The sequence below is a fragment of the Hoplias malabaricus genome, chromosome 3 (genome assembly GCF_029633855.1).
Source record: "Hoplias malabaricus isolate fHopMal1 chromosome 3, fHopMal1.hap1, whole genome shotgun sequence".
In the NCBI taxonomy this organism is placed as follows: Eukaryota; Metazoa; Chordata; class Actinopteri; order Characiformes; family Erythrinidae; genus Hoplias; species Hoplias malabaricus.
Genome location: NC_089802.1, coordinates 50,515,921 through 50,535,641, shown reverse-complemented (window position 1 = coordinate 50,535,641; position 19,721 = coordinate 50,515,921). Strand labels below are relative to the sequence as shown.

General features: G+C 36.9%; 1 protein-coding gene across 2 annotated transcripts; it reads right to left on the bottom strand.

Moving 5' to 3' along the window:
* Window positions 1-24: 24 nt before the first annotated feature.
* On the bottom strand, window positions 25-19,666 carry fancd2 (FA complementation group D2). 2 transcript variants are annotated; one of them, XM_066665740.1, is made up of 45 exons: window positions 19,527-19,666; window positions 18,919-19,007; window positions 18,149-18,261; window positions 17,896-18,030; window positions 17,718-17,785; window positions 17,494-17,603; window positions 17,331-17,388; window positions 16,968-17,020; window positions 16,680-16,758; window positions 16,161-16,285; window positions 15,897-15,984; window positions 15,679-15,783; window positions 14,144-14,244; window positions 13,821-13,914; window positions 13,651-13,686; window positions 13,403-13,549; window positions 12,817-12,951; window positions 12,122-12,253; window positions 11,485-11,592; window positions 11,280-11,389; window positions 11,008-11,059; window positions 10,786-10,905; window positions 10,472-10,545; window positions 10,238-10,384; window positions 9,754-9,854; window positions 8,919-9,034; window positions 8,575-8,683; window positions 8,169-8,270; window positions 7,560-7,657; window positions 7,269-7,418; window positions 6,879-6,995; window positions 6,557-6,685; window positions 6,329-6,447; window positions 5,974-6,084; window positions 5,428-5,561; window positions 5,149-5,248; window positions 4,891-5,013; window positions 4,145-4,238; window positions 3,873-3,944; window positions 3,571-3,609; window positions 2,289-2,363; window positions 2,050-2,124; window positions 1,506-1,652; window positions 1,003-1,092; window positions 25-424 (listed from the first exon to the last, which is right to left on the bottom strand). In XM_066665740.1, exons 3-45 carry the CDS (start codon window positions 18,216-18,218, stop codon window positions 350-352), a joined length of 4,323 nt encoding a protein of 1,440 aa, XP_066521837.1. In that variant the 5' UTR covers window positions 18,219-18,261; window positions 18,919-19,007; window positions 19,527-19,666; the 3' UTR covers window positions 25-349. The 2 variants fall into 2 exon arrangements, with proteins under 2 accessions (XP_066521837.1, XP_066521838.1); XM_066665741.1 differs by lacking the exon at window positions 18,919-19,007.
* Between the last annotated feature and the right edge of the window lie 55 nt (window positions 19,667-19,721).

Sequence of the window (19,721 nt, the reverse complement as noted above, 5' to 3'; positions counted from 1 at the left end):
TATTATTTATTTATTTATGAACTAGTTTTGTGCTCTTTTAAAAAAAATACACACCTGGTATATTTGTACCATCATAAATAATTATACTTATGACCCAGACAATGGGGAAATGTAATCTAAATACTGTGAATATTAATTGACCAAACACTTCTTACAAAGTACAAAGTTTAAACAAACAAACACTAAATTCTCCAACACTAAAGACAGCAAGTTCCTTTCACTGCTCCAGCAATGTGCTCCTTGTTCAGGTTTCAGTTAAAGTGACTGATAGTGGTGTAAGCTAATGTGCTTGTACAGACTGGTTATATGTTTAAGGATAGAAAGGGATAAAATGGTTGTGTTCCCTTGCTTAATCTGACTCCTCAGAATCCTCCTCTTCCTCTTCATCACGGTGGCCATTTTCTGTCACTTCTCCATCACTTTCCTGTGGTCGAGAGCAAGGAGGCAATTAGACTAAATTAATTAGTTTCTCAGCCTACTTTTATGTTTTCATTTTTTGCAATGTACTTACTGGCCTTGTCACTAAATAAAAGGCTTTTCATTACAGTTCTCTTTATATGTACAGCAACATTTATTTCGTACCTACTGTCCACTTTTGATATAATATTATATCTGCTACAATTTTAATTATTATCATGTGTCAATGATAACAATGCATTATCGTAATGTAAAAATGTAACAGCATGCCTTATGCAGAATGGGCATTCTAAACAACTGTTTATTGCTCACTCATAATTTAGCTTATATTGCCCATTATCATTGTTTGTGCAATGAAAAAAAGCATTATTTGTCTGTATTAATTAACTTTTTATTCTGTTTTTGGTGAAAAAACTAACCAGCTTCTAGTGAAATAATTTACAATAGCTGTATATTGAACTATTGGATTAAGTCAAAACATTAACACATCTTCCAAAAAAATTTCAGACATTAAATAGCAGGTGAAATATTGTATATGGAGTCAGTAGAGCTTTTATATTGGGTTCTAGACAGAGTAGACCATACCTCATCCTCATTCTGGCCATTTGGCAACTGAGAAGATTCTTCATCTTCTTCCTCACTTTCTTTTGATCGTTGTGAGAGAATCTCTTCACCCTAACACATAAACAAAATTATATTTGCATAAACAAACTGAAATCAAGAAAAAGAAACATTGTTCTGTTATGTATCAGGACATAGTAATATGCTGGAAGTTCTGGCATTCAGTCATGTTCTACTGTAGATATGCACAGCTCTGGTATAAGCTGCTACAAACAACATACTATTTATATATAGAATATATTAAATCTTTCAAAGCATACCAACCTTATTAACCAATTTATGAACTTATTGTCACAAATTGCCAATCTATTAATATATTTGTTAACAAAATATTATTTTATTGTTGGTTTCTAGTGATTTCCAAGTTGCAATCAATCACTAGAAATTATGGACAATCTGACTACTTCAATAATTAGCTTAAAACTGGTTTTCAACAGATGCTGCCAGAACAAGAGAACAAGGCTCACTTTCAGATTCCTGTTCTTCAGATTGCCCAGCCAGAACGCATCCTGGCAATGGTTAAGAGTGAGCATGGCCTTCACACGATACACAAACTGCTCCAGGCTCTTCTTCAGTGCTGGCACATGGTTAGTCAGACTTGTGTCCTGCCGGATCTGAGAAGTAAAGGCATTATTATAACAAATCTAAAGATATCACATAGCCATAATGATGTGGCTCTCAACCTGCACAATTAGTAACATTCCTGAACTTGCTTTATGCAAATAACATTAATATCACTGTAAAGCCTTCATCTTTTAACTGAGTGTGAATATTAAATAAGCAAGACAAGTTATTACAACGTTTAGAAATCAGGATTCAGGTAAAAGGGCAGAGTTATATAATTGTACTTATATAAATGTACTTAACAAATTGTATTTGAAAAAAATAACAGCATTTTGTCTGTTAATGAAATAAATATAGCACCTGACAATTGAAGACCTAGTCATTTTCCAAATGAAATATATTCGCGTGAAATTATAATCTGTAATTGCATTTGCTTTTGTTGATTACCTTTGAGTGGCCACACATGTGATGGAGTTGTCTGGTGCTGAGCTGGAATGTCTTCAGTAAACTCTGAACATCCTCCTGAGAGACAGGAAGGTGTCACTTAAGTGATATTCTGTGTCATTCTGATCAACAGCTTTACACAGTATCAGGCCTCACTGGGCATTAAAGTTGTTTGTATTAACTGTGGTTGGCAGGTAACATAAATGAGAATAGGATGCCACTGCTAAATATACTATAAATACCTTGTGTTTTTTAAAGCTGTAGTCGAGCAGAGGCATTCCTAACTTCAGGAATGATTCTAGAAAGAGCCGGCCATACTGGGGGAAAAAAGAAAAAAAAGTTAACAGAGGGGAAATTTAGAAATGTACAAACCCCATTTCCAGACAAGTTGGGTCACAGTGCAAAATGTAAATAAAAACAGAATCCAATAATGTGTGACATTAAACTCTGCATTTATTTAAAATATAAAGACAACATTTAAATTATGAAATTGTTTTTTTTAAAACATTTAATATTTTGAATTGGAGACCAACAGCATGTTCCAAAAAATGTTGGGATAGACGTATGTGTACCACTGTGTTTAATCCCCTCTTCTATTAACAACATACTGTGAGTGTCTGGGAACTCAAAAGACCAATTGTTGCAGTTTTGAAAGTGAAATGTTTCCCCATTCTTGCTTCTTATAGGGTTTTTACTGCTCAACACTTTAGGGTCTCAGTTATAGTGCATTTAATTTCATAAGGAATGCAGGACTTCCCAAAAAAAGACATCTGAATGGCATCAATGCATTCACAGATGTGCACTGTGCACTAACGCACCCCAATTTCAAATTTGGATTTATCAGACCACAGGAAATTTCTCCATTTCACTTCAGGCCATTTTTAATGGACTTCAGCCCACAAAATGTGGTGGGGTTTCTGGATCCATTTTATAAATAGATGATTCTTTTGTTATTGTTAACTTGCATTTGTGCATGTAGCAACAAACTGTATTCAGAGACAATGGTTTTGAGAAGTGTTTCTGAGCCCCTACAATGATTTCCTGTACCTTGCTCCAAACATTAGATAGTTTCTGCAGTGCTACCATTGCATTCAGTTTTTTTACATACTGTATTGCACAGCGAGTTCTCCCAGTTTCCGCAGGGTGCTCCAGTTTCCTCCCACAATCCAAAAACACATGTTGGTATGTGGATTGACACCTCAAAAGTGTCCATAGGTGTGAGTGTGTAAGTGAATGTGTGAGTGTGGGTGTCGCCTTCTGAAGGACTGGCGCCCCCTCCAGGGTGTGTTCCTGCCTTGCGCCAAATGATTCCGGGTAGGCTCCAGACCCACTGTGACCAAAGCTGTGCACTACATTAATTAATTTATTCATTCATTGTCTGTAACCGCTCTTCCAGTTCAGGATAAGCGATTACAGACAATGACTGAATGAATGTACTGCACAGCTTTCCAAGTTTTCTGGAAATTGGGTCTGAAGAAATGTAGTTTTTAAATATCTATTTATGTGGTGACAGGCACTACTCACCTTTAAACACACAGTAAGCACAGGTCTGCTATCAAACACCTTTAACAAAAATGGTCAGAACTGTTAGTTTGTACACGTATGATCAAAAGCTTTATACACTCATTAGAAAAAGACTAATGACAAAAGGTTATGATTATGTGAGTAAAGTAAACAGATATCCACCTTCCTTTAGGAATTAAAGATTTTTTAATTATTCAAAAAAATCTGCAGCCTCAAGCTTATACCATCCTGATCAGACAACATGACAGAAGAGTTGCAGGATAAGGGAAAAGGTTTGTATTACAGATCATATTACACTCTACCTTGACAAGGTTAATAAGGACATGGAAGTCCCGCACCGCTAAGTTCCATGTTAGGAGCTTCTCACTCTGAACCTGGTGGTTGTCAGAACAGAGTATTCAAAAATTATTCTCATTACTAATTATCATGGCATAGACATCATAATAAAGGTGCACAATGAGCTTGCCTTATGCAAAAATGCAATTGTTAACATACAGTTCTATTTACCTACCTAAGCATGTGCACACGAGCACACAACACACTCAAAGATTCATACATAGGTAGATATGCTTACTTCTCTGCTGTCTGCCTGTCTTCCAGGAGGCAATTTTCGCACACTTTTCTCCAACTCCGCCATCATCACCTTATAGTACACCAGGAAGGTTTGCCTTGAAAGGAAAAAACATGCATTGTATCCCATCAACTTTTTAAAAACGGGTTGATAAGGCAAAACATTTTAAATAAGTTAAATTCTTAACAGTGAGTTATCAACATGCCTGAAATTCCATGTTACATAAAAGAAAAGGAATATTTGTACTGTCTGTTGACTGGATTGGATATAGACTGAGGTGTTTTTCTGTACTGTGGGTGGGCTTTGGCAAAAGTGGTTGTGGAGAAATATTTCTCAATTGGGGTGCGGGTGGCTTTTATACAAAGCAGCGGCAGCATCTCTTTTGCATAGTGCTCTACTCGTGTTTCAGCTTGAATCGCAAAAATGTGTGCAGAACAGTGCGGAAGGAAAAGGTGAACATGTGAACGCATGTGAACACAAACTTGGGAATTCACTGTGGCTTACTGGGTGCACCGCTGTCCCCACTCCAACAAACAGTGCTAGCAGTGCTCAAACATGCCTCATTGATTTGAAACCACTGCCCTACACACAGCTCTATGCTGAAAGATTTGTTGATAAATTTGTAAGCTACATTATGTTTTTTAGTGCGGTGTGGTGTTTAGTTATTCAGTGGGTCCCAAGAATGTGAGCCAAAAACCTCTGCAATATTTCTTCTGGAGTGAGAGGTAGAATGCTGGCTTGTGTCATACCTACTGAGTGTGGGCCAGCTACGAGAGCTGGCGTCTTTGGCTGCATTCATTAGCTCAGGGATTCCCTCTCCTGCTATCTCCTCTACTGCTTTCAGCACATCATCAGTGTGTTCTAGATAAATACTACAGGAAGAAATAGTTAAAAAAAAAAATAAATAAAATAAAAAAAAAGAAATAGAGAGGTCATCAATAATTGATAAAAACATATTTAGACTTGAGGCCCATGTTGAAAACTCAATGTAATGATGTGAAAGCTACCTGAGAAGAGTTTGGAGGATTTCGTTGTGTTTGTTTCCACGTTCCTTTGCACCACTCACTGTCACCCACTCCTGACACAGGAAATGCCTCGACAGGGAGGCTGAGTGTTGGGGACGGGAAAATACACTATTAGGTGTGCTGAGGGTACCTTATCTCTGAAATACACTGTAAAACCTAATTCAAGTATATGTTCCACATCAGCTAATACTTTTTGGCCAAAACCTGACAGCATGATGAATGAGTGATTAGGCAGTAATATGTGTTTGCATGCTGACTGACCTGTGTGTTCTCTGTAGAAGCTGTGGTTGGATCCTTCATACCGACTGAGTATAGTAAGAAGCTGAGTGAGGCAAAGAGCAGTGCTGAGGCTGGGCAATGTACTGCGAAAATTCAGCAAGTATTCAAAGCTGTGCCTACACACACACACACACACACACACACACACACACACACACACACACACGATGTTGGTGTTAAAATCTGGGATGCATGTCAACTATTATCATAAAGGCATTCTTAAAATTATTTGATTATTTCATTTTTGAATGTGCTAAACACACTTTTATACAGCGTAATAAAGTGATTATTACTCAACCACAAATGTTCAATGGAATGATGCTATTATTGAGTAAATAATATGTTGCAAAGCCAATCTCATTGTGTAGCAACGGTCACAAAAAAAAAATCACTTAACATTCATATTTGCAATAGAGAGGCAGAGTAAAAATGCTTTTGAACAGTAGTGAACACATGCGAACAGTATATTTCAACATGATTTTCCTAGAGACAAGTGGAAATATGTGTATATTTGTATTTAACTCTCACTTGATAAGCTGCTCCAAAGTTTGGTCTGTCTCCTCCTCTTTTAATCGGCTAGCTAACACTCCCAGAGCACTCTTCAGTAGTGCCCGCTGTTCCAGCTGAGAGAAGGCCGACCTAAGAATGCAATTCAGCACATTACAAACCCCTATTTTTATATGCTCATCTAGACTAGGCTTATTTTGTGGCTAATATAGCTAATTAAGAAATTCCACATGTTGTGGGTGGGGTGTTGGGTGGGAAAGCACAAAGATATCAAGAGCTAGGGCTTTATAAGTGGTATCTTTACTAGTAGTAATTGACAGATTTTTGGAAAAGTATCAATTTGTGTGTGTGGTATATTATGGCCTGGAATTCTTACCAGCTGAATGTGGTGTGCAGGACCTGTAAGAGGAGCTTATATACAGAGCTCATGTTCTGATGCTCCTTTACATCCAAACCCAAAGCATCCACCACACCCTGTTTCTCATTCAGGAGGGTCTGTGGGAGGATGCACACACAAGTTCTATGACATGACCCCATATTATTCAAAATGTTTTAAATGATATTTTACAGCTATAAATGGATAAGAATTAGTTTGTAGTTTAACCTGAAAGTAATTGTGACAGTTCTCTAGGTGTATGCACAGCACAGGCAGCAGTTGAATGACAAAGGTGGCCACATCTTTGGAACTCTTCTGCTGTAGGTGAGAGAAGCCCACTGCCTTTTCTGATTTACCCTACAAAGCACAGTCAATAACTCAAAACATAACTCAACACACATAACAATTTTGAAGTTGCATATTCTATTAAACAGGAATTATTGATACAGGGCTCAGAGTGTGAATCTGGCAAAAAGAAAATATCTCAAACTTGTATTTTCTATCCATGCAAGGTTATTAAAGATGTTTGTGCTTGCATATGCATTCTTACTTTGAGGAAAGGGGCTTTCCTGCCCGGAGCTGCAGTCAAACTGAAGTCCAGTTTGCGCCACATGTCGTCTAGGAGAAACACCAGCTCTGCCGAACCGAGTTGTACCTCCTCTCGCATCTAAGCAAAAAAGTGGCGTTTTTCATATGATTTATTTCATTCTTTCCTTTTAGTATGTACCCATTACTCTTCATCATTACCTCCTCAGCTGTAATAGGTGTTTAGTTCATTTAGTTTTACATCTGATTTAATCCTTACCTAATGTGCAATTTCAAAACACAAATGTGCAGAGCATAAACTGATTTTTGGAATCCACTGTAAATATTATTATTTTTAATTAATAACAATGTTAACAGTAAATATTAATGCCAGAATGGAACAGAATTAACTGACCTTGCAATGAAGCTCTGTGTCCAGTACTGATCGAGAGAGAAGACCGCACAGCAGCACATTCAGTACTTCAAGGTCCAGTTCCCTAAAGAATGGCCAGTATAAAGACAGACTGACCCCTACTTTAGCGTCTTTCTCCTTTTCTGGATGGTCCTACCAAAGCAAACATCTCTCATAATACAGTCGACAAAATGTAAGGAGAATATGATCAATATTTTGTTAAGTCATCTAGTTACCAGATGCACCGTTTATGTTTTTTGTGTGGCATTTGGGGGATTAATGAATTGCTCTTGCCTGTTGAGACTCCTCTGCCTCAGCAGCTTCCTCCAGCTGAGTGCTGTCTCCAGAAGAGTTTTTACTGGCCAAGGCTTTCCTCTTCTTTCCCGTCGACTCTAAAACCATATCAGGTAACGTCCAATTTGTGCATGTGAATACATACATGCACTTCATGCATATAATTATATACAAGTCATATAACTTTTAAATGAGTTCTTCTTATATATATATAAGGTAGACTGGCTCATTTTTATCTAATGGAATTACTCCACACCTATAAGCTACATCTGATCTTCTTACTGATCAATGCACTAAGTTGTGCTCTGTTGAGGATTGTGTTTTCAGCAGTGCTGCTCCAAGAATGTGGAATCCTTTTTCTTGGGATCTCAGGGGTGTTGCTAGTGTTTTAAATCAAAATTAAAATCTTTTTTATACAGGCCTATGTCTAATTAAGGCAACCAGGGACTTTGAGTTTAGAGGGACTAAATGTGTTTGCACTTCAATAAAGGGAATATATTAAGTTCTTGGCTTAGCAGAGTATGAAAATATCTGGGAAATGAGGGGGGGGGGGGGCACAAGAAACCCACCATGTTGGCTTATTGGATGTGTCTTACATATTTACCTTACCTTTCTTTCCTTTCCTGGCAGGAGCAGCAGAAAGGGGTGGAGACAATACTTCTGTACTCTCATAGTCAAAATTAGCCAAAGGAGGAGTGTAGCCAGGACTAGCTGAAACACACACACACAATCAAGCCATTCATATAACTTGAGCTTAATTATATTGTGCATATATATATATATATATATTATAGCTGCAAAATGGCTAGCAAGTCCATTAACAGTGTATTTGGAGAAACTCTGCTATGTCATGGAATCCCCCATATAAACTGGCCAAAATTCATGCTGTTGGATCCAGCACTCTGATGCCATTTTTTTCCTGGCTGAGGTGTTTGTAAATCTCGAATATAATAAATATGTGGACTGGCTAAAAGTTCCCTGGAGACTGGACTGAAATCTCTTTCTATTTTGGTACCTGCCAAGCATGTCTCCAGTAGTGTTTGCAGGTAAGTGATGTTTTGAAGACGAGTTATAACTTTCATCTTCATCTCAGGGTCCTTCTGTTTGCAAAACGCATTTACCACCTAAAAATATGACACAAACAAACCCATCATCCACTTTCAAAGGAACAATAGCCTAGGTTCAAATGAACCTATTTTTCTGTGAATATTTTAGTTTTACATGAATTTAATAAGTTGAGTCAAGATAAATTAAACATGTGGTCAGTGTAAGTTGGTTCAAAGCAAAAAAAAACACATGTGCAATAAATAACTGAACAGTGTAGTTTAAAGTGCCTATACTCCACTGGGTTGCACTTACCTCTCTGAACCAGTTGATGGTATAAAAGAGCAAAGAACAGAGGAACTCTCTTTCTGCTTTAGACAGACTCTCCACCTTCTCCACCACTTCCATGTCTGTTAGGATCAGAGGACAGCCTGCCAACACACACCAACACACACAGTTCAATCATATAAGCACAGTCAATAATTACTGATATTTTAGTTTTTACTTACACTTTTTTATTTCAAACACCTGCACACACAAATGTACACATAACCACTATTTAGATAACAATTTGATCTGAAACTAATCAATGGTCTAAGGGAACATTTCGTGTTCTTCAACTTCAGACAAATGCATTGTGTGTGAACAGTTTGCGTTGTTATTTTCCTGAGAATCTGGCTACATATTCCATGTTTACTTCCTTGTCTCACACAAAGGCCTTTGTGTTGAGTTGCGCATTAGTCAATTTCAGTCTTTCAGGCGACTAGACTAAAGCTACAGCTCAGATGCCACAGCTGGCAGAGTCCTTATTAAAATCAGAAGGACGATTTATCTTTTTCAGGTCAGGGCTCAAAGTCACTTTGTTCAAGCATTTTCAAGGCTCTTTGTCCAAAATGTTTTGTATAAAGCACTAAAAGAGCTAAAGGGCAGGCCTCTTTTTTTATTCAGATGTTATCAGATGTTGGAACATGCTTTTAGAATCTTTAAAGAATCACTTTTATTTCCAAACATGAAGATTTCATTATGAAATATGGGGAAATCTTAACTGAGCAATTTTAAATTGATTCTTAAAAGTCAGCCCAACTCTCAAATCGCTGCACTTCACAGGAGCCCATTCAATTGTTTGTAATGTATTGGTTGCATGACTGACCAAGTAAAGCATCAATTTCCTCTAGATCACCCTGGTGCTGCGCCTCCTCACAAAGTCTCAGCAGTCGAAAGAATGGTGACAGGCACAGAGGAGACACATGCCTGAATTTAGAGAGAGAATGAAAACAAATGTGTTGTTGGTTTTGGTCAAATGCATGCTAATTTTAATATGCTGTTGTTTTTGTTTATTTTGTGATGTATACATGTACTCTTTTCTTGTCACAAGCATATTCATATCAATATAAAACTAAAAAGAAAAAGAAAGAAATATGCTGGCAATTATTTTTATTTTTATTATTTTTATTTGCATGCTAACTTTAATATTGATTTATTACTTTGTGATTTTTACTGTTTGTCTTATTTTCAAAGAAATTATATCCATATGGACATGCTCAGAAGCTTATTTCATTAATGGAATACTCTGTGCAGAAATTTCAAAATCAGTCTGTACAAACACAAATGTGAGTGGTGGATGATTCTTTGACCTGGCATTTCTCTGGCTAGTGGTGATGCACTTGTCTGCTCTGTGCGGCACATCCTGAGCCATCAGCGGCATTAGATTTATAGCAATTCCTCCTTGACTCTCATCTTCATCCAGATTATACATCACTGAGGCTTGGAATGGAAATGAACTGCACACACACACATACACACAACTGTAATAAATTATTTCTCATGAGCCCGTATGGTGCCTATCATATAATAATTGAGCCTCTGACCCTTTTATCTCTGGTCCGAGGTCCACTACAAAATCCTCCTGGAAATCCTCCAGTGCACTCTTTCCAATCCACTCCTGACACAGCAAACAGAACAGAACACGGACTATATTTTAGTGTTCATAAGCAGAAAAAAGATATCATTATGATCTTCATTTGATGATGAAGGTTCGCTCTTTACATATATGTTGCCATAAAAACAAACAGAATGAAAACTGATTGTGACTAATACCATCTATGACTATACATTAAATAATAACTTAAAAAAAGTAGTAGTGGTAATTATTTCCATACATATTATACACTAAAGTACAAACCTGCACCAGTGGGTCCAGTTTGCAGGTCTGCAACAAGTTGGAAAGTTCATCATAATAAAGGGCAGCAGACTCTGCTGAGGTATCACTGCATGAACGCACCAGCTCCAGTAGTGCTGTAACCTAATAATATACAGAGCCATCATAAACAATCACATACATATAAAAACAGACACACACACACACACACACACACATTTACCCATACTAATAAATGCTGTCCACCTGTCTGTGTATTTCTTTTGGCAGTGTGGCCCCCTGAGAGTCTGCTTTGCTCCTGCAACAACAGCAGAGGATTCTATTATATTTATACATACATAGATAAGTCAAATCTTCAATGTTCTGATGTTTCTACGCTGTTTTTGTAGCAATTATAGCAAATGTCATGATGTAATGTAGGGCATAATGATAGAGTGGCAATAGGGTATTAAACATAACCTTACAATCAAACTCTACCAAGGAAATCAGCAACCAATATGAAAATTTGTAGACTTTACCTTTGTGACCCCATACTCCCCACCATCATAACGGCCCCAATAATACCAATGCGCTTGTATTTGGGCACTGTACTTGACAACTGCTTACGAATCACAATGTGCATATCATCCTGCAAGACCCATAAGATGAGAGATTACATTAGAGAATGAGACATAACCAGTGAGTAAGTGTCATGTACAAAAAATGCATGAGTATAACTCTGACCTGAATATGACTGCCATGTTGATCAAGCCCAAAAGCTAGAGAGCTTAGCAGGTAAAAGAGTCTGCGTATCTGCTGTGGATTCAGATTATCCATGTAGTCCAAAATACCCTACATATTAATCAAAAGTTTAGAAAAAGGAAATGCATGATGCAAAATAATAATTAAATTATTATCAGCATTTAATTGTTTAAAAATGCATAAATGTAAACATACAGACATTTAATGTATTTTATGAATGTTATTATATTCATAACCCTATATTTCCTATATACAGGATTTCCTGTAATGCTAATAAAGACAGATGAAGACTCAATTTCAGCATTTTTTAAGGCTCATATATTTGGACAGGCATTAATATATTATGTACATGAAACATATTGGAAACAGGCATCATTTTCATGCCAGTGCATCCCTCATTTAAAATTAAGCAAATCTAGTTTTTCCATCACCTGAAAAGTCTGCATTGAGAATATTTAGCCTGATACCCGGAAATGCTTTCTTCAACTGACCCAGTATTTCTCTCATGATTGCATTAGGCATGTAGGTATTTGCATGTAAATGCATGTATATCGCCAAACTGACATATTCTTGTTATCATTATTGTGTTCTCTGTGGCACAGTGTTTGAATGTGATTACCTTAACAAAGACTGCATACTGAGTCATCTCTGAGGGCTTTTGTGATACCAGCTCACACAGCAGCTCCAGAGCTACATCTACTTCTCCACTCACACCACTGCACACGTGTGTTACCAAAGAGCCAACAACTTCCTAAAACCAAAGGCACACAAATTATAATTTTTAAAAAATTTAAACAAACATAGAAATAAACAGCGTCTTCTTTCTACAGAACTTAACACAAAAATGGTTCACTGCAAACAAGATTTTGAATGATGAAGATGAAATTTTAAACTGTGTTTAAATATAAACACACTGAACCATTGCAATCACTGAACAGGGCCCCAGTCCATCACAGAGCAACACACACTTACACATTCACTCATACCTATGGTCACTTTTGAGTAGGCAATTCACCTATAAATTGCCGTTTTTGGGACCGTGGGAGGAAACTGGAGCACCCAGAGGAGAACACACCAAACTCCTCCCATACAGTCACCTACAGCACAATTCAAACCCCCAACCCCAGGACCATGGAGCTGTGTGATAGTGACACTGCCTGTTGCACCATGGTGCCAAATAAACAACCACTATAGAAATGTTATTTATTTCAAATAATAACTAATAAAATAGGGAGCTAACCCCTTTACAGTTACAGCCAAACTGTAAAACATTAATTCCTATACTGTTACAACATTCGAGCCATAGAGTGTTACCTGCTGGCAATAAGAGTCAAAGGCAGTAAAGGAATGTTTGTACATGTGTCCTCCAAATGAAACCACACAGAAGTCTGGAGAACGCAGCAGCCCCTGAGCCAAGGCCAGTATGGAAGGGAAATGTCCACGCATGACCTACACAAGAGCACACAAGCATTTCCACCACATCATCTACTCACCACACCAGAACATGCACTCTACATTAAATCTATACCCCACATCCTTCTCTATGACAGTGCTCAATAATTTTATTATCATATTAATGTGTGACAGATTTTGTTTTGGAGAACATGTTTTTCTCTCCTATTGTTTGCGTATACTTAATTTTGATAGGGAACATATTTTATTTGTTCTTGTTGCTTCTCAGTTAATGGCTCCTAATATCACTATTCTTAGCAGTGTAGTTTTATTACGTCTATTTTTGTTTCAACAATTGTTATTGCACTTGTGGGGAGGGCAGGTATGGTCAGGCTTGTAACACACTGTATTTTTCTTAAAGCATAAAAAAATGGAGGGGAACATGTCCTTTATTTTAAAAAAAAGCATTGTACATCCTAAATAAAATACTATAAAGTTTGTGGCTGACCTGAGCATAGCCTTTGAAAGTCTTATTCAGTAGCACTTCCTGAATGAGGCCAGCACGGACTTTTGTCTTCATCACTCTCTCTGCCCCACGCCGGCTTTGGTTAGCATTAGTGGAGTGGAGAATAAGCAACACCAACACATCAACAACCTGAAAGATAAAGAAGCAATGGATCTTATCAACACATTTCAATATTCTATTTCTAAACAATAAAATAATAAGGGAGAGTAATCCACATTGAAAATCTTCACCTTATGATCTTCAGGATCACTGACATTCTCTATTGCCTGTAGGGCAAAAAAAATGCCATTTAAATTTGACAGCACCACTAATGTGTCAGTTAAATAATTTCCACAGCTCCGTGTTCGGGACAGCAAGTTGGAAAATGGAAATGCCTCTGATCTGTTAACCTTTAGCTCACCTTAAGCCAGGCCTCAGAAATGGTTTTTTGAAAACGAACAGCTGACTTAATGACCTCCAACACCAGAGCCACACTGTCTTTACTGCTGCATGACCTGGCACCACACACACATATACACACACACATATATATATATATAGAGAGAGAGAGCGAGAGGGGGAGAGAGAGAGAGAGAGAGAGAGAGAGAGAGAGAAGAAAACCAAACTGAAAATACCTAAATAAATTTAATGCTACTAACAATTAGCACGGCCTGATAGGTCTAGCAGCCTAGCTCGAAACATCTTCAGACCACAGAAATAAAGATAATGAAAAAATAACTATACCCTGAGGTCTTTTTATTCTTCTCAGATTTTTGAGAAGCCTGTAGCACCAAGGACAACATGCACTGCTCCAGCTCCAGTTTTTTACGTAAATCACACACCACCTACAAATATATATATATAGAAAACATGGACATTTTGTTTACCAAATACTTTTTATTAGGTGCATAAATTAGTTTGATTTTTTTTTTTTGCTTGTTTAATGTATAATTGTAATTCAGGTGGCACAGTGGGACAACAGGGATTATCGTTGTCACAGAACTCCAGGGTCCTGGGTTGTGGGTTGTGGGTTGAGTCTGTGAGGAGATGTTCTCCCTTTGTCTGCGTGGGTTTCCTCTGGGTGCTCCAGATAATCCCACAGTCCAAAAACACATTGGTAGCTGATGGACAATTACGTATGGTCAATGGGTGTATGTGATTGAATGTGTGTGTTGCCCTGCATTGGACTGGCTCATCATTAAAGGTGTGTTCTTGCTTTGTGCCCAGTGATTCCGGGCAGGCTTCGAACCCACCACAACCCTGAACGATAAGCGGTTACAGACAATGAATTAATTAATTATTATAATTCTACATTCACTCATGTTCTTTTTTGTTATTTTATGCTAAATGTTGCAAAGTATTAAAAATGAACATTTATTCAACAAATTAACTAATTTGATAATTTTATCACTGCATTAATTGCAAGTTGCATGTGTTGAACTAAATCACTGCAAAAGCCTGTGCATCTATTTGTTCTGTTGTTAGGAACAATATTGTATCCAAATGTATGTTTTTGATTTAAATTATTTTAATATTGTGATTTTAATGTTAACCGCGACCCTGAAATGGAGAAGCGGAGAAGAAAATGATGATGATGATGATGATGATTTTAATGTTAGCAATCACAAACAAACACACACACAATTTCTTTAAAACATTATTAGCTTATTTATACACCTAATATAATAATACATCACATAATAATGAAATGTAGCTGCGTTGCATGATGTTTAATTATGTTTTATGCTGTATTACATATCATTTATGTGTGTTTATTATTTTATTTTTTATTTTTTACTTTTATAACATCAACCTGCCCAGGGACTGCAGAATAAAGTTAGCTATTAGGCTAAATCTGGCACATTTACATTATTAAGTTAAGATGTTGATTAATTTGTACTTTCCCTGTTATTTAAATCAATTGATTAATTTAAACCCTTTAACACAATACCACTACATAACATTGACACAATCTCAAAAAAAATGTTAATGTCTTATTTAATTCTATTAATGACAAGTCTGTTAATTAATACTGTCCTTCAGCCTTTTATAAGTGCTGAGATATTAAGCAAAATTATTGTTCAATGGATGTATATATGAGAATCTGAGAATTCAGATTTTTATCTTCCTATATATTTTTAGACATTTAATTTAAAATATTTTTTAGTATCACTGAGAATCTTATCACAGACCAATTCACATGTAGTAACAATTTCACTGACAAGTGACAATTTAAAAAAAAAAAAAAAAAAAACATTTTTAATTCTGCAAAATCTAACCTCATTGGCATCTGAAGCAGAGACAGAATGCAAAATGAACTTCACTACAATAGGAAGGTCCTCCAACTGCACAGCAGATACAGTGGCCATGACTGTCCTGCGCACCTGACCAACAGAGAAATACAAATTTAGAAAAGTGCACATGATCATTTATTCTAAAACTGTATTGAAATCAGTTGTAGAAAATGTATTTATGCTTGTGATCTAAAGGCAGATACCTCAGCTAGTAAAGCCGAGCTGAGATTAAGGCTGGAAAGAGCATCCAGGATGGGCACAGTAAGTCGTGTGTTCTCCTGAAGAAGAGCACTGCATAGATGGAATAGTAAAAAAATTCAAAGACACAGTGTCTCACACCAGCATGAGTACCATGAGCTCAATCGTTCAGATGACAGATGATGTAATAACCAGCCCTCAAGGTGTAATTCTGCCTAAAAGCTAAGCTGTTGGGCCTATTCTAGACTCTCCTAAATCAGAAACATTACTTGAGCTCTCTGGCCATGTCTCCATGCTGTGAGTCCTCCAGGATTTCAGGCAAACTGGTAATGATGTCCCGCTGGATCTCAACAGGAGCAACAGACACTAGTTGCATCAGCTTACTTGCCAGATCCTACACACACAGAGACACAAAAGCATATATGAACAAAACAGATAACTATAATATTTGTGTAAAAATGAATAGTACATTAAGTTTTTTTATTCAAAAACTACATAAATACACCTTGTCTTATAAATTATCACTATTTTTCCAAGGCTCAGATAGACATACTTACTATACAAGACAATCAACAAAACCTATAAAAACTAGGTTAATAAGCTATAAAAAAAACAAAACGCAAATTTTACACTGAACCACTTCTTTACTTAAAATTGAGCAGGAAAAACATTACATTGTATTAAAGACAGCATTTTCCTAAAATTAAACCTGATATTATGGATCTGATATACTGTGTTGGTGCCACATTCATTACTATTCAGAAAATAACAGATAGTCCTTTACATACCTTGCAATCCACAACATGGTCAAGCCACTTCAGCTGGTTCATAATAATACGTGGAATATTCAGACCATCCTCTCCAAGTCTGGAAATAAAAAGGCCAAATACAACCAGTTACTCATGACTGCGGAATGCTACAATTGTGGCCCAATTCACATACTGCACCTTGCATAAAGTAGGACCTAGCAGTATATAACAGTCATATACCAATCTCTTCAGTAACTGCATCAAAAGTAGTTTAAAAATGGGAAGACTGATTAAAAAGACAACAAAATGTCAATGACAAGGACCTACCCCTCAAACATGAACTCTGGAACTTTCTCAAACAATGTGTTAATGACCAAGGTCTACAAAAGAAATTAGATTTTCAGTTAAATTTACAGTGAACAGAACTATAGAAATTCTCGACCAATGTCCAATATTGTTCAACATATCTGTTAATGCCCTTATAGACAGATTTATAAAATACAGAAATTGAACAGAGGAGATATATATATATATGATGATTAAAAACATATCTCAATTTTGGTTGACTTCTAGTGTACTACATCATTAGAACACAGCAGCTGTCCTTCACATCATGTGAACATTGATACGCACACACATACATACATACATATATATATATACACACACAAATCTGACAAATTTCCTTACCTGAATCATCTCTACACCTAGAAGCAGACGCATCAGGCTCTCCTGGAACGAGCTGGAGCTAAGGTCACAGAAGGACATAAACCAAAAAAATATATAATTATATAAATCTCATAAAACATGAATGCACCCCCAATCCCTGGCTTATACTCATTTCACACATTACCTTGCATCTCCCTCGCCTGCAGACCGAGGCACACAGGGAAGCAGGCAGTTCTTAAATCTCTCTGGGTCTTCGATGTGCGTCTCCAAGCCAGATATAAAATCTTGAATTATCTGACAGAAATCCCATGAAAAATCATGATTGCCAACATGTGTTGGAATGAAACAATACATTTATTGCAATTAAACTATGCTAATACAAATACAACTCTTTATTGTTACACTCACGTTTGGATATCTGGGATTCTTTCGTAATTGCTGTTGTAATCTCTTTTGAAAAACAACTTGGTCCACCGCTATTAAAAGAAGATGAAAATACAAAAGGTTAGAAAAATGCATGCACGAGTGTGATCTCTTTTTGTGCTTGTGTATGAGCTACAGCAAAGGTATGCATCCTGGTTCTTACCAATCTCATTGGACATGTTTCCTAATCTCAAAGTGACTCCTGAATCTCGAAGCATATTAACAAAAACTGAATCTGGAACCTGATCAGGAACCTCTGATTTGCTGGACCGCCCAGTGGACTTTCTTTTCTTGGATTCTAAAAAATAAACAAATTCAAATTAACTCGTGTTTCAGTGCTCAAAAAGGTTTGAAGCAAAAACGATGCACACTCCTATGATAGCTACAGGGCAAATCAGGAGGAAGCATTAACTTACTGCGCACATTAACTGAGGTTAGCCCTTCATCCACAGAACTAGTTGATGATCGCTTCTTCTTGCCCATCATTCTCTGCAATTATTGACTCGGTGATCACACACTCTCCAGCTACCTGTTGGAAATAGTTAATTTCAAATCTCATGGCAAATTAACTACTAACTTACTTAGGTGTATACATGGTAAATTACCTCTACAGGGTACACATCATTAACAAACTCAGAAGGTAAGTTATTTGTAAATATCGTTTAATTTATAACTTATTGTTCACCCCCACCCTGCCAAATCCCCCCAGTATATATAGTCCATAAATATGAACTGAGATGCAAAATAAGTCTGTTTTAAATTCACTGCTTTTGTCATGTCACAAAAAAACATTTACCCAAATCCACCAATTTAGTCTATGGCAGCTGAGCCATAAACTAATGTTCAGAATAATGTTACAAGGAGTACTTAAGACTGTAGGAAAGACAATCCGAGATGTAGAATTATACTTTCAAATCTAAGTCTATTAAAGGCTCACAAGCAGCTCAAAAAGTAATATCTGCTGATAATGCTTGACCAAGCATATGCTCCACACTAATATTATGTCAATAACGTCAAACTAAGACAGCAAACGTATCTAGCGATCTAACAATTCCGCTGTTGAGGCGCTTACCAGCCGTTTATATTAAACAGACAGCTAATAATATACCACCACAGACATAAAGGTAGGTCTCTGAGAAGTTGTAATTGTGAAGTGTTACACATGAAATTAATGAAAATATCATACTTAGCTGTTAGCCTTAGGTCGTGTTATTCTCTTCGGGCCGTCTCTTGGTCTTTAGACTCTCGCGCCAAAGTTTCATAAACTGTAAGGGACTGTGGTGAAGTTTTGATTTAAAAAAGAAAAGCAAGAATTAAGACTAGTGTACAGTCGAGTTCTTTCCATGTATTTTATCTATTTCAGTTATGTAACTGTTTATGTGTTCACTTATAGTATTTGTTTTGCGTTATATGCATCTCGGATGGTCGTTTCATTCCTTTCACTTGTAGCATACTATGATGACGTTCCCTAAAGCTTTGGGGACGTCTCTAAGGAATGGGCGGGGATTGTGTTAAGATGAGCGCAGGGATTGGTTCGTTCTTTGCGTTTTTCCCCTCACTGAACACAGCCCTTCGTCTCGGTTCTTCTCACTGAGATCTGTTAATTCAGCTCAGCAGTGAGAGTCGACTCTTTCCTCGTAGGCTTTAGGGAAGTTAGCTTTGTTAACCGTGTTATAATAAAAAGGTTATTAAAAGAGCATTACAAGCATTGTTATTTCATGTTTTACAACAGTCACATAATTAAACCCTAAAACATATATTTTAAGCTCAAAAGTATATTCGTCGTCAACTCACCTGCAGCTCAAAAGCCCCTCCGGTAGTCGGGCAGTTGACAAGATGGTGATCCTAGGTTTATCTAAGTTCTAGGTTCCTAAATAGTATGCTTTGCATGACTGGGTTTAAATGTTGACTGCGTTAGTTCTCAAGCAGCTTAATAAATCAAAGTAATTTACCAAGTTGGTTCTAAGATTCAAAGAACCGACTCTTTCA